This window comes from Enhydra lutris, unplaced genomic scaffold, assembly GCF_002288905.1.
Source record: "Enhydra lutris kenyoni isolate GAN:26980312 unplaced genomic scaffold, ASM228890v2 scaffoldscaffold20, whole genome shotgun sequence".
NCBI classification, from domain to species: Eukaryota; Metazoa; Chordata; class Mammalia; order Carnivora; family Mustelidae; genus Enhydra; species Enhydra lutris.
In genome coordinates, this window is record NW_019154104.1 from 19,797,420 (window position 1) to 19,812,020 (window position 14,601).

At 36.6% G+C, this 14,601-nt stretch overlaps 1 protein-coding gene across 2 annotated transcripts in view; it reads right to left on the bottom strand.

Annotated features, from left to right (window-relative positions):
• Positions 1–14,601, bottom strand: part of LOC111148712 (lin-52 DREAM MuvB core complex component) — a 118,244-nt gene that overhangs the window by 85,325 nt on the left and 18,318 nt on the right. Inside the window, exon 6 of one of the 2 annotated variants that reach the window (XM_022505512.1) lies at positions 13,160–14,498. The exons of the other annotated variant lie outside the window; for it this stretch is intronic. Coding sequence (XP_022361220.1) covers positions 14,455–14,498 — 44 coding nt within the window. The 3' untranslated portion in view covers positions 13,160–14,454. Of the gene's footprint in view, positions 1–13,159; positions 14,499–14,601 lie in introns of those variants that run through there. 2 annotated transcript variants of the gene reach the window in all.

Genomic DNA, 14,601 nt, shown 5'->3' on the forward strand with positions numbered 1-14,601 from the left:
TGTCCACAGGGAGGCCAATGATCATACTACTCTCTGAGGGGACATGTTTGGAACCATGAAACAAGGGACTTAAAGTCATTGCTCACATGTTTTTACGTTAGCTACAGTGTATGCATTTCTACAAAAGGTCTATGAATTGAAAAAGAAAAACTATGCTGGACAGTAAGCCACTAAAGATTGTGTACAGTGCTTCAGTGATTTCCTAAACCATCACGACAAAGATGCCCAAACCAGCTCTTTTTTCTCAGGCATCTTTACAGCAATGCATTTCCTTTTTCACGCTGGCTTTTCTTTCTAGTTGACTGGGGAATTTGACATGGATTCATTTTCACAATATGTAGTTCCAATCCCCATGAAGTTACTTTTTCTTTTTTAAGGTTTAAAACTATTTCCCAAAAGAAACCTATCTAGTAGGCTCAACTGTTTCTAAAAATAATTCACTGCACAGGGTAGATTTCCCACTCAGGGTCAAACTGTAAGGTCTATAAGCACAGCACTTAGATAAGACATTAATAATCCAACTGATATCAATGGCTCGATTATAATTCCCTATGGTTTTCACATCCCACCCAAACAACTCTATTCTTAAAATTCTCCACTGCTTAGATCCGCTGTTTCCATTTTACATTACAAATGTACTCCGTATTTCTTATGCTACTAGCCATAATGGTTTCCATACACATTCAAAAAGATGTCTTCTGCTTTTATAATAAAGTGATGAAGTTTTAATTACTAACGTGAGACTAAAATCTTCCTTATTCTTTCCTTTCCAATTCTAAAATAATTATATGCATCAACTCGGCTATTAGTTCATTATGCAAGATCTTTGTCATATGGTGCCCAAGTTAGTTAACAAACAGTTAAAGAAGCTTTGGTTTTTCAAGGAAAGTGGTTTTCCAAGGATTTTCACATGACAAATGATAACACATTTAAAAATGCATCACTCAATAAGGTTGTCAGAAAACTTACACATCAAATCAGGAAACCAGTGAGTTGCAGAAAACACGGTCTCACTTTGTGTGAATTTTTTCTATTATGTAACCAATAATGATATTCCGATATCCCCATGAGGGAGAAGTGGGGGAAGGAAAGAATTCAACCAGCTCAAGTCACATATCAAGTAATTTAATACTTAGTTCTAAGATACTACAGCTTTGACATTATCATAACCCAAACTAAAATGACAGGCGTGGCATTAACAAAAAGGAAAAATACTGCTAAAATGAACTACACTAAAAATCAAAACTTCTGTTTAAATTGGAGAAATCTGGGGAGCCTGGGTGGCTCAGTTGGTTAAACGACTGCCTTCAGCTCAGATCATGATCTTGGGAGTCCCGGGATCGAACCCCACATGGGGCTTTCTGCTCGGCAGGGAGTCTGTCTCCCACTGACCTCCCTCCTCTCATTCTCTCTCTCTCTCTCTCAAATAAACAAAATCTTTTAAAAAAATTGGAGAAATCTGGATTGTATGTCACATACACAATATGAATTGTATGTCAGATGACTGTATCACGTTAAATTTCTTGACTGCGCTAAAATTATATTGTAGATATGTAGGAGAATGTCCCCATTCTTTAAAAATAATGCTAAAGTACTTATGAAGTGTCATAGTTTCTGCAGCTAGCTCTCAAACTGTTTAAGAATAAAATAATAAAATATATGTGGAAAGATAAAGCAAGTGACAAATGTTAACAATTGGTGAACAGGTGAAGGCTATATAAGTATTGTACTATTCTTGAAACATTTTTTTAAAAACATTTTATTTATTTCTGAGAGAGAGAGAGAAAGCATGCATAAGAGAACACAAGTAGGCAGAATGGCAGGCAGAGGGAGAAGCAGAACTCCCTACTGAGCAGGGTGCCCAGCGCAGGGCTCAATCCCAGGACCTTGGTATCATGACCTGAGCCGAAAGCAGATGCTTAACCAACTGAGCCACCCAGATGCCCCTATTCTTGAAACATTTTAAAGAGATCTGAAACTTGACAAAATGTAAAATTCGGAGAAAAAAACCAAATTTTGGTTCATTAACATATACCATTAAGAAAAATCAAAAGTCAGGGGCACCTGGGTGGCTCAGTGGGTTAAAGCCTCTGCCTTTGGCTCAGATCATGATCTCAGGGTCCTGGGATCGAGCCCCACGTCAGGCTCTCTGCTCAGCAGCGAGCCTGCTTCCTCCCCTCTCTCTCTCTCTGCCTGCCTCTCTGCCTACTTCTGATCTCTGTCTGTCAAATAAATAAATAAAATCTTTAAAAGAAAAAAAAAAAGAAAAGAAAAATCAAAAGGCAAGCCATAGAGAGGGATAAGATATTTGCAATTTTTATAACTGACAAAGGATGCATATCTGGATAATGTTAACAATACTTACAAATCAATTTTTTAAAAACTGACAATCCAATTTTAAGATGGGCAAGAGATATGATAAACACACTTCACAAAAGATGTTATCCAAATGGCCAGTCAACATATGAAAAGGTGCTCAACCTCATTAGTCGTCAGGAAAATGGAAATTAAAACTACACTGAGATACCAGTCTATTAAAATAGTTAGAATTAGGGGCACCTGGGTGGCTCAGTGGGTTAAAGCCTCTGCCTTGGGCTCAGGTCATGATCCCAGGGTCCTGGGATCAAGCCCCACATTGGGCTCTCTGCTCCTCGGGGAGCCTGCTTCCTCCTCTCTATGCCTGCCTCTCTGCCTACTTGTGATCTCTGTCAAATAAATAAATAAATAAAATCTTTAAAAAAATAGTTATAATTAATTAATTAACTTGTTTATTTATTTTACAATGGTTAGAATTTAAAAGCTGAGCATATGTCTGTTAAGAAGGACCTGGAGCAAGTGAGATTGCCAAAGTGTTTGTGAACTGGTAGAACCACTTTGGAAAACTGTTTGGAAGTAGTATCTATTAAAACTAAACATATATATATATACCCATAACCCAGCAATTCTACTCCTAGTTATATATACAACAAAAAAGCATATACCAGAAAAAGACATACCACAAATGCTCAGAGTATTTATTTATAATTACCAAAAGCTAGAAACAATTTAAATGTTCATAATGGGCAGAATGAAAAACTGTTATGTTCTTCCAACAGTATACTACACAGTGATGAAAATAAACAAATGACTACTAAACACAATGGGTGGATATCGTAATCAAAAATGTTGATGGGGCGCCTGGGTGGCTCAGTGGGTTAAGGCCTCTGCCTTTGGCTCGCATCATGATCCCAGGGGCCTGGGATCGAGCCCTACATCGGGCTCTCTGCTCAGCGGGGAGCCTGCTTCCCTTCCTCTCTCTCCGTCTGCCTCTCTGCCTACTTGTGATCTCTGCCTGTCAAATAAATAAATAAAATCTTTAAAAAAAAATGTTGAACAAACGAGGCCAGACACAAAAGAGTATGTAACTTGTGAGTCCATTTACATAAAGTTCAAAGACAAACTAAATTCTTTCATGATACCATGTCACAATAGTGCTTGCCTTTGGGAAAGGGGCAGGTAATCACTGGGAGAACCTTTGGAAAGGTTCTATATCTTCATCTGGTCTGGGTCGCGGTCATGGGAAAGAACCAATTTTCTGAAAATTCATTAAGCTGTAATTTGTGTACTTTTCTTTATGTATATTTTACTTCCATTTTAAAAAGTTGATTAAAGAACAAAAAATGATGTCACAGTGGAATATTTTCACATCCTGAATCTGAGGTCTCATCTTACTTCTCAATCAAAGACCTGCAATTTCATTTAAGACTGATACACATTCAAATAGTTCTTTGCTCCTACTGAGAAGTTAATACTGAGTATTGTTCTCCAGCTACAGGAGAGAAAAGCCGAAAGCATTAAGCTGGACAAAATCTTGGCCAATGTTTGCTCATGAAAAGACAGCTCCTTCACCAACTAAGCCATCTCTTGCCCTTGACCCAACAGGTTACCACTTTTATTCCCAAATTTCTACTTTTGGAAGAACGTGCTAAGGATGGGAAATGAAGTATCACAACTTTCCCCTTGCTATTCATCACTTGCTTAAAGTAATCAATTGTTGTTAATGGATCTAGTCATTTTTATTTAGGAATAGTCCATAAAAGAGTTTACAATTTTAACTGCACAGAAAAATTAGGAGGTAGATCTTTCAAGTAACTATAATTTTGTTTCTAGATGGTATACAATTTTTCTCTATTTCTTTACTTTTTCTACTCAACAAAATAGAATGTGCTCATTGTGAGTAATAAGGAAAATTCAAAAAATTTTAAATGACAACAAAAAGATCACTTGAGATAGGCAATAAAACATATTTGTGCATTTCTGGTGCTTATAGGGCAGAAAAAAGTGTCTCTTCCTTTAGGGCAGAAAAACAAACCAAAAACATATTGGTGTATTTCCTTTCTATCATTTGTCTATGTCCATGCTCTCAAAACAAAACAAAACCAAACCAGAAGGAAAAAAACTTGATTTTGTGTTCGCATTACGACTTTTTCACTTGCAAGTATCCTTACATATAATGAGCAGTTTTCTGTAATTAAATTCTCTTTAATGTTTTAACATTTTTAATGGTCACATTGTCTACTGTAATTCACTTGATTATGCCCCCAATGTTGGACTTTAAATTGTTTCACTATGTACATTTCCCTACCATACAATTAAACACAATGTTACTTTGAAACCAACCCCATCCAAATCAATGTATGCCCTGCTTGCTTTCCTCTATCCTTGCCTGCCCCAACCCCCACCCCAAATGAGAAGAGAACAGAATACCACAAGCATTTTATGGTAAAATCCTCTTTGTGCAAAAAGCCATTTCAGAGGCAACATTGGGTTTATGAGACAACTTGACTAATGGACAAAATATATGAGTGCTTATAAGCCTTAAAGGTAATTTGAGGCTTTGTGTATCCTAATTTGTTAACCAAGGGAAAAATGAGAAATAACGGCATGTTTTATTTCCCATTATCATAATATGTTTTGAAAAACAAAATACTTAAGGCTAAACTGACAATTTCTAATTATGAGGAATAACCCTGATCCCTTCGAAGTGGGATTTCTAGATTTTATAGTGTATTACTACCTAAACGGGACGCCATGCTAATGACTATGACAGAACGGTACAGCAGTGTCTGAAACAAAGAAAACAAAAGCTAAATTTCATCTGGTATTTGAGAAGTGCAGATGACAACACGGTCTTTAGGTGCTTTTGCATCAAGTTCCCTGGCTTTATTATTCAGGTTAAAATAACTTAAATTTATACCTTCTTGAACTTCCCTGTCAACAGATACAATCAAGAAACATTAAGAAAAAAGTACATCCTCACAAGGAACAAACACTAAAGATATTAATATTTTGCCTACCAAGTTAGCAATGACTTTAAAATGATAATACTTTGTGTTCACAAGGGTGCAGGGGTAGGAAGTGCCCTTCTAGAAGACGGCTGGGCAGTGGATTTCCTCTCTGTCAGAGATCTTACAAACCTCCAGCTACTTGTAAAATGCTGCCTTCACTTCTGGGAGGACCCGCCCCTGTTGCTGATATAATACAAATACATCTGTTGATTAATAGATGTATCCACATCAAATATTTGGGGCCAATTACCATTATTTTAAACATTTATTTTTGAAGTATGGTTGACATACAATGTTACATTAGTTGCAGAGGTACATACAACACGGTGATCTGACAATTCTATACATTATACAATAACTACATATACACGTAAATGTAGTTACCACATCATCTCAAATCTGTACTTCTGAAATTGTTTTCCAGTTAACAGATTTGGACGTCAACTATATATAAAGGCCACACCAAGTTCCTGAATTGCTACAGGGAGGCTAAGTGAATAAAATATCACTACTATGGAAGAAAACTATACAAAAGTAATTTATTCAACTGAGAGGCCTGATGATCTGCCAAAGAGTACTGTAAAGGGACTACACAAACCGGTTTCTGAAGTTATGGATATCTTGTTTCACGTGTTTATTTCCCTGAAAGAAAAATATCTACCCAAAACATTACCTGTTGCCCAAACTAGACAAGAGCACTGCTGTCACTCTATTAATAATATCCACCTATGCAAATGGCTTTTACTTATTTCTAAAAAAAAATTAAGGTGCCTGTCTCCTAAGAAACATATAGGAGAGTTTGGTGATGTTTTTCTGTAACTGGATCTCTCTCCTTCTTCTCAAGTCCCTGTAATTAGTCAGATTCAAACATCATGCTAGACTCTAATTTCAGCTTACCCCCTAAGATCCATCCAGACAGTTACCTAGTTCTGGAAGTGATAGAGCTGAAACATCTACTGTCAGTGCACCTCCTTCCATTCTCACTGCTGCCATTCATTCAAGCCCTCACCTCTTCTTGCTGGACTCCCATAATGGCTTCCAGCCTCCTGGCTCTACCATTCCATTCTATCCTATGCACCAATGCTTGCTAATGGTGTGACTTCCCTACTCAGAAATTTTCAATGATAGAATTTTTAGTGACACAGAAAAGTGCTTAAGATAGAATAAATGAAAAAAATGCACAGGCTAAAACTATGTATATATATACTATAGTCTCGGTTATGTTAAAAAGCATGTTTGTGCATATGTAGGGACACAAGCAGAAACGTAAACACAATATCCATACACAAAGGGAAAAGAGTGGGGCAAAAAACACATTCAGTGTTTTTTCTTAGTGGTAAGGCTATACAGTTTTTACTTCATCTTTACAGTAACAGATTTATGGTAAAGTCTCTTATAGTGTCTCTATAAACCATCTATAGTGAACACACAGATAATGTTAGAGTCATTAAAATACCTTATTTTTTTTTAAAGAGTTCATTTATTTATTTGAGTGAGAGACAGAAAGAGAGAGACGTGAGTAGGGTGGAGGAGCAGAGGGAGAGGGAGACGCAGACTCCCTGATGAGCAGGGAGCAGAGCAGGGAGCCCTGATATGGGACTCGATCCCAGGACCCCAAGATCATGATCTGAGTCAAAGGCAGACGCTTAATTGACTGAACCGCCCAGATGCCCCTGAAATATCTTTTAAAAAACGATTTCACTTGCCTCCATTACCTTTAAGCCTAACTCCTTACTTCCTAGAATTCAAGGCTCTCCTTAATCCAGTCCCTGTCTCCTTCCTTGTCTTAGTTCTTATGACCTTGATGTCACCTGGGCTCCTTAAGAACCAGATTAGAGATCACTCCCACCATTCCTTGAGCACAAGCTATTCCTTCAAACTCTGTTTTGCTCTGAATATTCACTCCACCTGGAATATGGTCCCTTCCCACTCCCACCTAACAAGCTCCTATGTGTTCTTTAAGGTCTAGTTTCAATGATCCAGAAATGGGAAATACTACCACACCCCTTCCTCTTGCGCATAGCAGATCACACTGACTGACTTCTCTGAATCCAGGCTCCTTCTCAAAATCCTCAATTCAATGGCCCTAGACGATCCTAACTAATCAATCCATGTTGGTATAGATTCCTATAGTAATCTAATGTAATTACCCTCTTCTTCCCTACCCCATAGGTCGTTGTACTCTTATGGAGCTTATCTCCTCCACCTTCTATTAAGAATCATTTACTTAATTGTCTTATCTCCCTTTCCTACTAAATTTTAATCTGCACAAGGCAGTAATTATGTCTTATTTATCTTCATAGCCTCTGCAGAGCCTCGCAGGAGGTCAGCACTCAAACAGGTGCTGAACTGAATACGTCTTTCTTTTCCTATTACCTCATCGCTCAAAATGGCTAAATATTTGCAAGTTTTATTTTAAAACAATTAGATTCTTCTTGAAGAACGACTAATGAGTTCAAGTTCCTTTCATCAATTTTAGCCAACATTCCTGCCTTAACTTAATACAGCAGTGTCTGATCTCACAGTAACCTGCAGAGTGAAAGGACAGAACAAGGTAGGCTGAGATGAGAACTGAGCCCATTCTGAGGGGGCTTATACCCAGATACAGAAGCTACTGAATTAAACTACCACGTTTTTAGAATCTTTTCTACCAATCTCTAATCAAAAGCAAAATGTTACTTCTGACAATAGAGAAATTAAAGGACTCTGAGCATCAGGAATACATATTGCTTTGAAAAGGGTTTTAAAAACTGGGGAGATGAAAAGGAAAAACAAAAATCTAAAAAATCAAGCAAATTAGGCAAAGAGTCTGGCAAAGTCACAAGAATGTCTTACCTAAATCAGAAACCCAGTTGAAGAGAGAGCGGGTAGAAGCAAAGTTGGTAGTACAGTAAGACTCATGCTGCCATCTAGAGGTTAAAGGATAGACGATTTTCCTCCTCAATCAATTAAAGGCAGTGAATTTAACTCCTATTATAGAGACTCAACAGGCCTTATAAAGTAAGCCAGATAAATATCTCTGCTGTCAGGCCACAAACAAGAATATCGAGGCTGTAAGAGTCCCACATTTTCTCTCCTCCTCTTCCTTCATAAATTAAAATAAAAAATCTAAAGACCAGAGTTATCTGTTCTTTAGAATTTTATCTAGATGGGAAATAATTTCTAGATATAAATGGTCTTTTTTTTTTTTTTTCCAAAAAATTATACGCCTAGAGGGTAGAGAAATCTACTATACCACAGGCTAACTTGGAAGTTTTCCTTTGGTACCACCTCCTAAGAAAGCTGTACCAAACAGTTTCTGGTACAGACAACTTCATCACTGACAGAATGAAATAGCAGGAATGGGGCCATCTCAATCTTTTTACAATACAATGTTGCTTTTAAAAACTATGTAAATGACTAAATTTAGCCAAATAACAGTCCCAGTGAAACTTCTAAAGAATATACAGGATTAGACTACAAATTAGTTAAAAACAAAACAAACAAAAAAAAAACCTGTATCAAAAACAAGCTAAATTTCATAAAGCTATTCTCAGAAAGTAATATGCTCATTGTGAAATTATTTACATTAGTAACTGTTTAGCCTATCTTTTCTTTTTTTAAAATTTTATTTATTTATTTGACACAGAGAGAGAGCACAAGCAGGCAGAGTAGCAGGCAGAGGGAGAGGGAGAAGCAGGCTCCCTGCTGAGTAAGGTGTCCGACACCAGGCTCGATTACAGGACCCTGGGAACCCAGGTGCCCCTAGCCTATTTCTTTATACTACTAAGTAAATTTCAACCCAGACCAAGTAAATGAGTATAAACTGAGATTTTAATTTATTTTGTAGTATAAGATAAAGCATAATCAAGAACAAATGCATCAAATTCAATACCTCTTCATGATAAAAACACTCAACAGAAACGGTAAAATTTCCTCAGACTCACAAAGGACATCTACAAAAAACCCACAACTAACATCACACTTAATGTTTTTTCCCTAAAGTCAGGAAGAAGACAAGGATATCCACTTTTGCCACTTCTATTTAACCCTGTACTGGAATTTTTAGTCAGGGCAATTAAGCAAGACAATGAAATAAAAAGCATCCAGATTGGAAATAAAGAAGTAAAACTATCTCTATTTGCAGATGACATGATTCTGTATATAGAAAATATTTTTTTTTTAAGTAAGCTCCATGCCCAATGTAGAACCCAACGTGGGGCTTGAACCCATGACCCTGAGATCAAGACCTAAACTGGTATCAAGAATCAGACACTTAACTGACTGAGCCATCCAAGCACTGCTGTATCTAAAAAATCTTAAGTAACCTACTAAAAACTCTATTAGAACTAATAAATGGATTCAGTGATGTTGCAGGATAGAAGATCAACATACAAAAGTTAATTGTACAGTTGACCCTTGAACAACATGGTTTAAACCATGCAGGTCCACTTACGTGCAGATTTGTTTTTGATAAACACAGTATTACAAATATAATTTCCCTTCCTTATGGTTTTCTTAACATTTTCTTTTCTCTGGTTACTTTATTATAGAATACAGTATATACTACATATAGCATAAAAATATGAGTTAATCAACTGTTCATAAGTAAGGCTTCATGTCAACAGTAAGCTATTAAGTGGCCTAGTTAAGCTTTGGGGAGTCAAAAGTTTTAAACAGATCTTCAGCCGTGCAGAGATTTGGCACCTCAAGTCCCATTATTCAAAGGTCAACTGCATTTCTCTAAAGTACTAATAAGCTTAAGAAACAAATGAACATAGGGCGGAAAAAAGAGGCAAATCAAGAAACAGACTCTTAACTATAGAGAACCAGCTGATGGTTACTGGAGGGGAGGTGAGCTAAACAGGTGATGGGGATTTAAGGAGGCAGCTGTGATAAGCACCAGGTACTGTGCATAAGTGATGAACCGCTTAATTCTACACCTGAAACTAATATTATACTGTATGTTAACTAACTGGAATTTAAATAAAAACTCGGAAAAAAATAAAGCACCAATGAACAAACTGAAAATGATATTAAGAAGATAATGCCATTTATAACATCAGAAAATAAAATACTTAAGAACTGATTTAACAAACAAAATGTAATACTTATACTTTGAAAACCACAAAACATTCCTGAAAGAAATTAAAGGCCTAAGTAAATAGAAGACATACTACATTCATGAATCATTTTAATATTAGTAAGATGGGAATACTCCCCAAACTGATCTACAGATTCAATGCAATCTCTACCAAAATCCCAGCTGACTTCTTTGCAACAATTGACAAGTTAAAATTTCTTCGGAAATTCAAGAAACCCAGAGTAGCCAAAACAATCTTGAAAAAGAACAAAGTTGGAAAACTCACACATCGCAATTTCAAAACTTACTACAGAACTAAAGTAATCAAAACAACGGGGTAGTGCCATTAAGGACAGATATACAGATCAATGAAGCAGATTTGAGAGTCCAGGAAAAAACCCTTGCATTTATGGTCAATTGATTTTTAACAAAAATGCCAAGACAATCAATAGGAAAATAATAGTCCTTTCAACAAATAATGTTTGAAACAACTGGCTATCCATATACGAAACAATGAATTTGGATCCTTACCTTATACCATGTACAAAAATTAACTTAAAATGGATCAAAGACATAAATGTAAGAGCTAAAACTATAAAACTCTTAGAAGAAAACATAGGCATAAATCTTCGGGACATTGGATTAGGCAATGGTTTCCTAGGTATGAAACCAAAATACAAGCAACAACAACAAAAATAGATAAATAGGACTTAAAATTTTTTGCTTCAAAGGACATCATCAAGAAAGTAAAAAGACAACCCATGAAAATGGGAGAAAACTTCTGCAAAGCAGATATATAATAAATGATCTGTTTCTAGATTATCTAAAGAACCCTTAAAACTCAATAATAAATACATAAATAATCCAATTTAAAAATGGGCAAAGGACCTAAACAAACAGTTCTGCAAAGAAGATATACAACTGGCCAATAAGTACATGAAAACATGTTCAATATCATTAGTTATTAGTCAAATGTAAATGTAAAAAATGAGATACCACTTCACATCCACTAGGATGAATGATAGCTTTTTGAAAACAAAAACAACTACTGGCAAGAATATAGAGAAACTGGAATCCTCATACACTGTTGGTGGGAATGTAAAATGGTACAGCCAGTATGGGAGAGAAGGCAGTTCCACAAAGTAGTCAGATGTAGAATTATCGTATGACCCAGGAATTCTACTTCTAGTTAAAAGCCCAAGAGAACAGAAAGGTAAATCCACACAAAAACTTGTAAATAAATGTTTATAGCAGCATTATTCACACCAGCCAAACAGAAAAGATACAAATGTCCATTACCTGGGGGATAAGTACAATGTGGATAACTGGTGAATATATCTATACAAGAGAGTATTATTTGGCCATAAAAAGAAATTAAGTACATGCTACAACATAAACATTGAAAACATGTTACACACAAAAAAAAAACAGTCACAAAGACCACATACTGTATGATTCCATTAATATGAAATGTCAATAAGTCAATTCAGGGCGCCTGGGTGGCTCAGTCATTAAGCCTCTGCCTTTGGCTCAGGTCATGATCCCAGAGTCCTGGGATCGAGCCCCGAATCGGGCTCCCTGCTCAGCGGGAAGCCTGCTTCTCCCTCTCCCACTCCCTTGCTTGTGTTCCCTCTCTTGCTGTGTCTCTCTCTGTCAAATAAATAAATAAAATCTTAAAAAAAAAAAGAAGAAGAAGAAGAATAGGTAAATTCATGAAGACAGAAAGCAGATTAGCAGTGGCCTAGACGTGTGGGCCTAGGAGGCAAATAAGGAATGAATGCTTGGGTACTTTCCACTTTTCAGATAGGGAATGGTACAGTGTTTCTTTTGGGGGAGATAAAAATGTTCTACAATTGTGATGATAGCTGTACAACTCTAAATATATTAAAAGTCACCAAATTGCACACTATAAGTAGGTGAATTGTAGGGTGTGTGAATTATATCTCAACAAAGCTGCTATTAAAAAAAAAGAAAAAAGAAGAGAAAAAGAAAAAAGAACAAGTGCATCAGAGTCCCAAGCTTAGCTTTAATTTCAAATGGCATGATCCTCTGCTTTCCCAATTTTCACATTCTATTTAAAAATATCTTGAACGTAGAAGCGCCTGGGTGGCTCAGTGAGTTAAGCCTCTGCCTTCAGCTCAGGTCATGATCTTGGGATCCTGGGATCGAGCCCCACATTGGGCTCTCTGCTCAGTGGGGAGCCTGCTTCCCTGTCTCTCTCTGTCTGCCTCTCTGCCTACTTGTATCTCTCTCTCTGTGTCAAATAAATATTTACAATCTTTTAAAAAAAAATCTTGAGTATAGCCATTAATTAGCTCATCTACGTGGTTTCTAGCCCTCAGAGACAAGAGGGAAAACATTTTTTTAAAGGGTAAAAAGTGTTGAGAATAAGTGTTCTATAGGATTCACAATGATAGTTCCATTGGTTTTCCCTTTTTTTTTTTTTAAGATTTTAAAGTAATCTCTACACCCAACATGGGCCTCAAATTTAAACCCCGAGATCAAGAGTCACATGTTCTTTCAACTGAGCAAGACAGGCACCCCTAGTTTCACTGGTCTTAGGAATAAAGCAACCAATGGACGACTGAAAAGACTAAATCAGGATCATGTCCAGGTCATAACAATGATGGAATAAGATTCAAGTAGAAGACAAAATAAAACCATCATCAACAGGCTTCACCCTATTTTTACTATGTGTGGTTGATCATCCAACCACTAGAGGAAAACTTGCAGACGCTACAAGACCTGCAAATGTTACTTTTCATCAATAAAACACCAACTATCCAGAAAAAGAACAATTTCCAGAAACTTTCACCTCTTCAGTTTTAAGTCAATGGATTTTATTAGAAAAATTCTATCATTTCACCCAAAGTCATGAGCAGCTGACCATTCATTTAATCAGCAAATACACAGTTGTGCATTTACTACATGCCAGGTACTCTATGGATTAGAAAGACAGAACAAAGTATGATTTTTTACCAGAAAGAGTTACAATCAATCAAGGGATAAGACATGTACCAAAATCTCCCAGAATGGTAAAAGTGCCATACAAATGAAACAAATGAACCGCTCTAGGAGCAATCTGGGAGGCCAGGAGGGTTCACTTTCCAGATAAGGAATGAAAAGGAAAGGCTGATGAAAGAGGTAAATCTGGGACTAAACAGTGAAGGATGAATAGGAGTTCTAATATTAGAAATAGGTCAAGGAGAGCTCTCTTAGAAAAAGGAATAACATGGATAGAATTAGGAAGACAGCCAAGTGTTACACGAAGTGTTGAGTATTTCAAATGTGAACCGTACACGGTGTTTTGGTAGGGAAGAAGTAAGGAAGAAATGCGGGTCATTAAGCTAGGGCCAGAGTGAAGAGGATTTTGAATGCCATGTTAGAATATGAATTTGATCGCAGGGTCAATAAAGTAGTCGTAATGACTTATGAGCAAAGGACAAAAGAAGCAAATGATACTTTAGAAAAATTATTCTGACAGCCTGGAATGGGGTAGTTGAAAGGCAGGGAGACTGGTCTACAACAGTACCAGCAAAACAGAAAGGACACTGCACTCAGAAAGAAGCAATGAAAATAATATTCTTTATATGGTAAGGCAGTTTACAATTTTCCATATTTCTATGTACTTCATGGCAATTTCATATTAATTAACTGCTCAAATCAAGCCAAGGGACCCCAGTCATGACAAGCTATAGACGCCTATACAAAAAATTACTGCACTCCAAAATCCCAAAAGGGTTATCTGAGACATAATCACGTACCAAATCAAAGGGCATAGTTCATCTTCCAAAAGACACAATCTAGTTACTAACAGCCCTAGAAGATACACATTATTTCTATACTAACATATAACAATGCTCTAGGGAAGTGACAAACAATCATGTTTTGAGGACAAATATTTTTTGCATTTTTTTTCTTTCCATCATCTTTATCAGTGCAGATATTTGCATGAAAACAGGATCACTGGTCCTTGGGGATTCATCAGTTCCTATTGCTTATTTTTCATCCATGTCATCCTCTCAATTAATGCAGGAAAGAGGATTGAGACATCGAAACACCAGATTAGGGTGTCAAGTAAATGTCAACCCCTAGAGTAGATGAATAATCTGTAAGGACAAAAAAAAGATCTTGTTTTTATGCAAATACACTATATACAACAAAACAAAGAGAGACTGTACCCAAGAAGTCTAATACATATCAATATAAATC